Source organism: Mandrillus leucophaeus, unplaced genomic scaffold, assembly GCF_000951045.1.
Source record: "Mandrillus leucophaeus isolate KB7577 unplaced genomic scaffold, Mleu.le_1.0 Scaffold546, whole genome shotgun sequence".
Taxonomy (NCBI): Eukaryota; Metazoa; Chordata; class Mammalia; order Primates; family Cercopithecidae; genus Mandrillus; species Mandrillus leucophaeus.
The window spans coordinates 400,904-410,369 of record NW_012105875.1 but is presented as its reverse complement, the minus strand read 5'-3'; the positions used below and the strand labels follow the sequence as shown (position 1 = coordinate 410,369).

At 49.3% G+C, this 9,466-nt stretch overlaps 1 protein-coding gene across 1 annotated transcript in view; it reads left to right on the top strand.

Annotated features, from left to right (window-relative positions):
• Positions 1-1,035, top strand: part of PLAUR (plasminogen activator, urokinase receptor) — a 38,074-nt gene extending 37,039 nt beyond the window's left edge. The window contains exon 6 of the mRNA XM_011997708.1: positions 469-1,035. Within this exon, the coding sequence (XP_011853098.1) occupies positions 469-722 (254 nt within the window). The 3' untranslated portion in view covers positions 723-1,035. The remainder of the gene's footprint in view (positions 1-468) is intronic.
• The last annotated feature ends 8,431 nt before the right edge of the window (positions 1,036-9,466 follow it).

Below are 9,466 nucleotides of genomic sequence, written 5' to 3'. Positions count from 1 at the left end.
TCCCCTCCCCTCCCCTTCCTCTCCCCTTCCCTTCCCTTCCCTCCCTTCCTTTCTTCCTCTTTTTTTGCTTGTTCTTTGAGACAGGGTCTCACTCTGTTGCCGAGGCTGAAGTGCAGTGGCGTGATCATAACTCACCGCAGCCTCCATCTCCTGGGCTCAAGTGATCCTCTCATCTCAGCCTCCCAAGTAGCTGGGACTACAGCTTTTTTACTTTATGTTTGTAGAGACAGAGTTTTGGTATGTTGTCCAGGCTGGTCTGGAACTCCTGGGGTCAAGCTATCCTCTTTCCTTGGCTTCCCAAGGTGTTGAGATTACAGGCATGAGCCACCGCACCTGGCCCTGAGAACTGCTGCTTTTTCTAGGTGGTAGTGAAGGTGGCGCCCACTGCAAGGTGGCAGGTCACCTACTGGAGAATTCCAGTCCTGGGCCCAGGAGCTGGAAGTCTCACTCCGTCTTCTCTTTCCTCAGAACCGAAAAACCAAAGCTATATGGTAAGAGGCTGTGTAACTGCCTCAATGTGCCAACATGCCCACCTGGGTGACGCCTTCAGCATGAACCACATCAATGTCTCGTGCTGTACTGAAAGTGGCTGTAACCACCCAGACCTGGATGTCCAGTACCGCAAGGGGGCTGCTCCCCAGCCTGGCCCTGCCCATCTCAGCCTCACCATCACTCTATTAATGACTGCCAGACTGTGGGGAGGCACTCTCCTCTGGACCTAAACCTGAAACCCCCCTCTCTGCCCTGGCTGGATCCAGGGGACCCCTTGCCCTTCCCTTGGCTCCAGCCCTACAGACTTGCTGTGTGACCTCAGGCCAGTGTGCTGACCTCTCTGAGCTTCAGTTTTGCCAGCTGTGAAAACACCTATCACAAAGTTGTGCGAAGCAGAAGAGAAAAGCTGGAGGAAGGCCATGGGCCAATGGGAGAGCTCTTGTTATTATTAATATTGTTGCCGCTGTTGTGTTGTCATTGTTATTAATTAATATTCATATTATTTATTTTATACTTAAATAAAGATTTTGTACCAGTGAACAAGGCCAGGTCTGCCCTTCTTTGTAGTGTCTATCTTTGGGAGGATAAATGGTGGGGGACACCTTTCCACAGGCTCCTGGAATCAGGGGTCATGTTTGAGGCCCCTGCCTACCTTGGAAGTCCTTGTGGGGGCTGCCTCCACATCTATTTCTGGACTCCAAATGCTGACAGAGCAGGAGCATCGCCATCTTGAACAAACACCACCATTCTTAGATCCCCTTGATTAAAAATCAGCTAAATCCAGCCCCAAAACATCAGCCTAATGGCTAATATCAGCATAACCAGAAACATTCCAACTCTAAGATAAACCCCTTTCTGACCAAAAACATGCCAACCCCCAGATAGCCTCCCCTCCGACCAGAGACTTTCTAACCCCGCGATAAACTTTTCCTCACATAAAAACATTCTGGACCTATGATAAGCGCCCCCTTCCAAAACCCCTAAATATCCTTAGTCTGAAAAAAAAAAGGGGGGGGCTCTCTAACTTAACTCAGCCAAAAGCCCCTCTCAGGTTTGTTTTCTCTAAAATAAACCTGTCCTTCACTGTCAAGCCACATTTCATGTTTCTTTCCTGTTTCGTTTTCTTTTTCTTCTCTTTGAGATGAAGTTTCACTTTTGTTGCCCAGGCTGAAGTGCAATGACACAATCTCGGCTCACCACAACCTCTGCTTCCCAGTTCAAGCAATTCTTCTGCCTCAGCCTCCCAAGTAGGTGGGATTACAGGCATGCACCACCATACCTGGCTAATTTTGTATTTTTAGTAGAGACGGGGTTTCTCCATGTTGGTCAGGCTGGTCTCAAACTCCCGACCTCAGGTGATCTGCCCACGTAGGTCTCCCAAAGTGCTAGGATTACAGGCATGAGCCACCGCGCCTGACCTCCTCTTTAATTCTTACAAATGCAACCTTCCAGCTCACACACTGAACACTAACCTTCTAGTCTCCTAAACTTCAAAGATTGCAACTATTTTGTTGTTCTAAGGAGACATCCCCACATTTCCCAGTGTACTTTGGGACAGGAGACGGATAGAAGATAATCTGATGGCCAGAACTCCCTGCATGCACTGCAGTGAGGAATAAGGACAGGAGTGCACTTCCCCTGATGTGCTGGGGACAGGGGATAAAGGCTGGGCTCTATTTTCCAGGATGCCTCAGGACTGTCAGAAAAAGAGCCAGAACTACCATTTCAATGGCACTCTAGGAGCATAACATTGAAAAATTCATGTTTCTTCCCATCATTTGCTAAGGCAACCCATGGAGACAAAAATTACATTCCCCATCAAGCCTTGTGGCTAATGAAGAAAAAAAAAATAAGACATCTTCGGCTGGCTGTGGTGGCTCACGCCTGTAATCCCAGCACTTTGAGAGGCCAAGGTGGGCAGATCACTCGAGGTCAGGAGTTTCAGACCAGCCTGGCCAATATGGCAAAACCCCGTCTCTACCAAAATTAACAAAAATTAACCGAGTAAGGTGGTGGGTGCCTGTAATTCCAGCTACTCGGAAGGCTGAGGCAGGAGAATCGCTTGAACCCAGGAGGAGGAGGTTGCAGTGAACCAAAATCACACCACAGTATGACACAGTGAGACCCTATCTCAAAAAAAAAAAAAAAAAAAGACAAAAAAAAGACGTCTTTTCCCTGGTATTTGGGGGTAGGTGAGGGACAAGGTCCTTGTTTAGGGCTTTCTCTAATCACATGTCACCACCTGTCATTGTGGTGGCTTAAAGAGGTGAGGTCTGTACTTCTGCCTCTTGAATATGAGTGACTCTGTGACTGCTTTGACCAGTAGAATGTGGTAGAAGTTTTGCTGTGCTGTGTTCTGGAATCAAGCTTTAAGAAACTGTCATTTCTCACTTTCTGAATCTTAGAACGCTCACTCTGGCGAAACTGGTTGCCATGTAAAAGTACTACTGCCCTGAGACCGCCATGCTGTAAGGAAGCCCAGGCTACTCACGTATAAATGCTATGTGGAGATAGAGCCCCAGATGTTTCAGCCATCTCAGCCCAGGCATCAGACAAGTGGGTGAAGAAGCCACTTTGGACATGTAGCCCCAGCAGATGTGATATAGAGAAGAACCAGGAAACTCAGCTATATTAGTTTCCTATGGCAGCCTGTGATAAATTATTACAAACTTTATAAACTAACACATTGTGTGCCCATATCAAAACATCACGGAAGGACAGGCACAGTGGCTCACGCCTGTAGTCCTAGCACTTTGGGAGGGTGAGAAAGGAAGATCTCTTGAGCTCAGGAGTTCAAGATCAGCCTGTGCAACACAGTGAGACCTCATCTCTACTAAAAAAAAAAAAAAAAAAAAAAACTGGCTGGATGTGGTGGGGCATGCCTATAGTCTTAGCTACATGGGAGGCTGAGTCAGAAGGATCACTTGAGCCCAGGAGGTCAAGGATGCAGTGAGCCATGATCTCACCACTGCACTCCAGCCTGGGCAACAGAGCCAGAGTCTGTCTCAAAAAAAAAAAACAAAACACTAAAACCCAAAACCACGTTACATATGTCCTATAAATATACACAACTATTATGTATCCATAATAATTTAAAATAAAAAATTTAAAACACACACACATAAATCTTACAAACGAGGTGGCTTAAAACCACAGAAACTCGGCCAGGCACAGTGGCTCATGCCTGTAATCCCAGCACTTCGGGAGGCTGATGCGGGCGGATCACAAGGTCAGGCGATCGAGACCATCCTGGCTAACACGGTGAAACTCTGTCTCTAGTAAAAATACAAAAAATTAACCGGGCATGGTGGCGGGCACCTGTAGTCCCAGCTACTCAGGAGGATGAGGCACGAGAATGGCGTGAACCCGGGAGGCGGAGCTTTCAGTGAGCCGAGATCACGCCACTACACTCCAGCCTGGGAAACAGAGCGAGACTCCGTCTCAAAAGAAAAAAAAAACACACACAGAAACTTAGGCCAGGTGTGGTGGCTCACACCTGTAAACCCAGCACTTTGGGAGGCCAAGTCAGGCATATCACTTGAGGCCAGGAATTTGAGACCAGCTTAGCCAACACAGTGAAGCCCTGTCTCTACTAAAAGTCCAAAAAATAAAAAAAAAAAAAATAGCTGGCTGCGGTGGTGCTCCTCTGTAATCCCAGCTACTCGGGAGGCTGAGGCATGAGAAGCGCTTGAATCCAAGAAGCAGAGGTTGCAATGAGCCGAGATTGAACCACTGCACTCCAGCCTGGGCAACAGAATGAGACGCTGTCTAAAAAAAATAAATAAATAAAATAAAATGAAAACACACACACACACACACACACACACACACTAGAAACTTGTTCTCCCACAGTTCTGAATGCTAAATGTCCAAAACCAAGGTGTTGAAGTCTCAGGGGAAGAGCCAAGCTTTTAAAGTGTCAGGGGAAGAGCCATGCTTTTAAAGTCTCGGGGGCTGACACCTGTAATCCCAGCACTTTGGGAGGCGGAGGCGGGGGGATCACCTGAGGTCAGGAGTTCGAGACCAGCCTGGCCAACAGGGTGAAACTCTATCTCTACTAAAAACGCAAAAACTAGCCAGGCATGGTGGCGGGCACTTGTGATCTCAGTTACTCCGGAGGCTGAGGCAGGAGAATTGCTGGAACCTGGGAGGCAGAGGTTGCAGTGAGCCGAGATCACACCATTACACTCCAGCTGGGGCTGACAACAGTGAGACTCGGTCTCAAAAAAAAAAAAGAAAAATTAGAAAGTCTCGGGGGAAGAACCCTTCCTTTCCTCTCCTTTGCTTCTGAGGGACTGCCAGCAATCTCTGCCATTCCTTGGCTTGTAGCTGCATCCCTGTAATCCCTCCCTCTGTCTTCCCATGGCTACCTTCCCTAGAAGTGTGATTATGTCTCCAAATATCTCTCCTTATAACCCCATATCAATCACTGGATTTAGAGCCCACTCTAACTCAGCATGGAATCATTTAGTCATTAATTTAACTAAATCTGCAAAGACTTTCTGGCCAAGCGCCATGGCTCACACCTATAATTCCAGCACTCTGGGAGGCCGAGGCGGATGAATTGCTTGAGGGTGGCAATTGGAGACTGCCTGAGCAACATGGCAAAACCCCATCTCTACAAAAACTGCAAAAATTAGCCAGGTGTGGTGGCGCTTGCCTGTGGTCCCAGTGACTCAGGAGACTGAGGTGGGAGGATCGCTTGAACCTAGGAGGCAGAGGTTTCGGTGAGCTGAGATTGTGCCACTGAACTCCAGCCTGAGCCACAGAGTGAAACTCTGTCTCAAAAAACAAACAAAAAAACACCTTATTTCCAAATAAAGTCACATGCAAAGATACTAGCGGTTAGAAGTTAATCACATCTGGGCAGGGAGCCTGTAATCCCAGCACTTTGGGAAGGCTGAGGTGGGCAGATCGCTTGAATTCAGGAGTTCGAGACCAGCCTGGCCAACATGGTGAAACCCCGTCTCTACTGAAAATACAAAAATTAGCTGGGCATGGTGACACATGCCTGTAATCCCAGCTACTTGGGAGGCTGAAGCAGGAGAATCGCTTGAACCCAGGAGGTGAAGGTTGCAGTGAGCCGAGATCATGCCACTGCACTCTGGCCTGGGTGACACAGCAAGACTCAGTCTCAAGCAAGCAAGCAAACAAAAAAGTCAATTACATTTGCAAAGACTTTATTTCCAAATAAGCTCACATGTACAGATACCAGGGGCTAGAATTTCAACATATATTTTAGTTGGGGGACACTATTCAAAATCCACAATACCAACCACCAGCCTTAGATATATGGCCCTTGGTGCCCCTCCCCTCCATCTCCAGCTGTTCCAGCTGGTTCATTTTTGGCCCCAGTTCATCATGAAGCAGATATTCACCAATCCTGTTCCAATTCCTGACTCACAGAATCATAAAATTAAAAGGTTGTTGTTTCACACCACTACGTTCTGGGGTATTTTGTTATTCAGCGATGGTTAAATGGAACAGTAATTTTTATTTGTTTTTAGCTAACTTTCCCCATTATAATTGCCATGGAAGGCAAGGCCTTTTATTTACTTGGTAATTTATTCCTAGTGCCTGGAACATGGCAGGTGATGACGAAAGAAAGGAGAGAAGGGACTGAGTGCAATGGCTCATGCCTGTAATCCCAGCACTTTGGGAGGCCAAGACAGGAGAATTGCTTGAGCCCAGAAGTTCAGGGCCAGCCTGGGCAGCATAGCAAGAAACCCTGTCTCTACATAAAAAAAAAAAAAGGAAAGGAAAGGAAAGAAAGAAAAGAAAAAAGGGAAGGAAGGAAAGGAAAGACTGCATCTTCTATGGCAACTTACAACAAAAATTAGACCAGAAGTATATCTCCCGTGATGCCCTACAGCAGAGATGAGGCTAAAATGACATTTTCGGAGATACTCCATATTATAATTGAGGATAATTTCACCTTTCCCATAATTCCCTACAACATATTGAGGCTAGGACTGCATTGCCTATGAAACCCTATGGCAGAGATTGAAGGTTAGGATTATATATCCCATGATGCCGTACAGTGGGGATCAGAGGATAGAAATACTTATTCCATGATGCCCTCCAGCAGATATTGAGGCTAGCGACAAATTTCTCATGTCCTATACCATAGCTTGTGATCAGGACCTCATTGTTAATGACTCTGAAGTTTTTGTTCAGGAATCTTTGGTTGCAAGAAATAAAATCTGTTTGTGCTGACTTAAGCAAAAACGGTGTTATTGAAAGTTTAGAAACCAAGCAAGAGCTAGGTCTCCGAGTCTCACCAGGGACAGAAAACAATTGAAAAGCTGTGTGAAATAAAGGTTGTCTCTCTCTTGCAGAATCTTAATCACCCCAAATGTGAATCTGGCCCCAGGGGTATCTGCCAGCCATCCTGCTACAGGAGGGGAGCCATGCATCCTTAGGACAGAGATTGACAGACCTTGCCAAAGCCAACCATACAGGGACTTTTTGTTATGTGTGAACCAGTTCTCTTTCTCTCAAACTAGTTGGGTTGGACTTGCTGTCACTTGCACTAAATCCCTAATGGACAGGGTACCCTGGAGTAGGATGGGGACAGGACCTCTATTCTATTTATTATTATTAATATCATTTAGACTGAGTCTCTCTCTGTCACCCAGGTTGGAGTGCAGTGGCATGATCACAGCTCACTGCAACGTCTGCCTCCCAGGTTCAAGGGATTATTTTGCCTCAGCCTTCCGAGTAGCTGAGATTACAGGCACGTGCCACCACACCTGGCTAATTTTTTTTTTTTTTTTTTAGAAAAGACAGGGTTTCACCATGTTGGCCAGGCTAATCTCAAACTCCTGACCTCAAGTGATTGGCCCGCCTTGGCCTCCCGAAGTGCTGGGATTACAGGCGTAAGCCAATGCGCCTGTCAGGACCACTACTCTCATGATGTCTTCATATGGAATGGTGGGACTTAAGGATGACAGGTGAGAACCAAACCAACATCTCCCAAGGTTCCCCTTCTGTCAGAGTCCTGAGTGAGGGGCCTATTGGCTCCTGCAGGAAAAGACAACTACTAGTTACCCCTTGAACCAGTATCCCAAAGGCAGGTCAAACATTCCTCTCCCATCCAGCAAAAGTCACATAATGTGAGCCCTGGAAGGAGGATTAGAGACTATCTTTTCCCCAGTCTACAGAAGCTGGGAAGCTGAGGACTGAAACAGAAGGAAGTTGCTCGGGGTTATGGATCTGGGGACACAGGGACAGTTAGAAGCTTGGGCTCTGAGGACAGAGAGGACACTGGGATCCACCGTCCTGGGGACGCAGGAGTTGATAGGAGCTTGGACCCTGAGAACAGAGAGGATGCTGGGAGCCATGGTCCTGCTTCACAGGGGTTGATGGGAGCTTGCACGCAAGGGACAGAGAGGATGCTGGAAGCCATGGTCCTGAGGACACAGGAGTTGATGGGAGCTAGGACCTTGAGGAAAGAGAGGACGCTGGGAGCCATGGTCCTGGGACACAAGGGTTGATGGTAGCTTTGGTCTTGAGGTCAGAAAGGATACTGGAAGCTGGGCACTGAGGACAGAAAAGGTGTGTGAAGGGTGTGTGAAGCTGAAGTCCCTTGTGGGCCTGGATGTAAAAATTTTTAGTAGGAATAAAAAGTAAGGATTTTCAGCCTGGCATGGTGGCTCACGCCTGTAATCCCAACACTTTGGGAGGCCCACACAGGTGGATCACCTGAGGTCAGGAGTTCAAGACCAGCCTGGCCAGCATGGCAAAATCCCATCTCTACTAAAAGTATAAAAATTAGCCAGGTGTGGTGGCGGGCTAATCTCAGCTACTCGGGAGGCCGAGGCAGGAGAATCGCTTGAACCCGGGAGGCAGAGGTTGCAGTGAGTCGAGATTGTGCCACTGCACTCCAGTCTGGGCAACAGAGCGAGACTCCGTCTGGGCGGGAGGGGGAAGGAAAGATGTTCATAATTGGCACTTCTGGACCTCAGTTTACCTGACAAATGGGCATGAGAGAGGTCGAGGTCTTCTTTCCATGGTTTCTCACTCTTTCTGGGTTCCATAGGTAATGATCCCGCATCAGGTTTACAGGGTGTCACAGAAGTGGGCTCAGGGAAACCCACTGCCAGGAGGGAGAAGGGATCTAAGTCTGGAGGGATGAGTCAGCCTCAAAGATGGGGAGAGAGGAAGGGCAGAGGCAAATACATGCAGAGAGAGGGTGAGAGGCTGGGGCAGGAAGACAGCAGGAGGAAAGGGGACGCCAGAGTCTGGAAGGTGTTCACAGGAGCCTCTCCCTCCTGGGACCCACGATTCAGGCTTCCATCCAGTTAGTTCACTTTCAGGGGGCCCCTCCCGGGGAATGACGCGGAAACACGGGGTTTTCAGGTCAGGACAGGAGCGAGGGAAGGAGGGAACTAACCCCGCCCCACTCCTGAGCCCCAGCCTCGCCCTGCCCTGGGAGATCCTTGACCTGCCTCGACCTCCAGACCCTGTGGACCTCCCGCTGAAGCCTCCTTTGTCCCGGCGGCTCAGCTCACAGCCTCTCGCTAGACTCCAGACACCCACCTGCCCGCAGCACGCCTCTCACACTCACCTTTCCCACGTCGCACTCCCTCCCTTACGCTCTCCCGTCACGCTGGCCACGCTCTCCCTTCGCACACACCGCACCCCACGACGCCCACGCTCCCACCCTCTCACTGCCTCCAGCAACTCCCTGCCACCCTCCCCTCCGCGCAGCGCACGCACCCTGCATGCCAGCAACTCTGCAACCTCGCGCGCAGCACCTGGGCCCGCACGCAGCACCCTTACCCAACACCCCCAGTTTCCCGCGCTCACCCAGATCCCCCACCTGCTCCCACGACGCTGTCGCCCTCCTGCGCACCCCTTCCCGCCCTCCTCACCCCTCTCCTCTCCGGCGCTCGCACCCCGCACCGTTCCCCCACCGTGCCGTCCCCCCCATTGTCTCCGAGCCTCTCCTCCGTCTTCCCCTCCCCTCCCC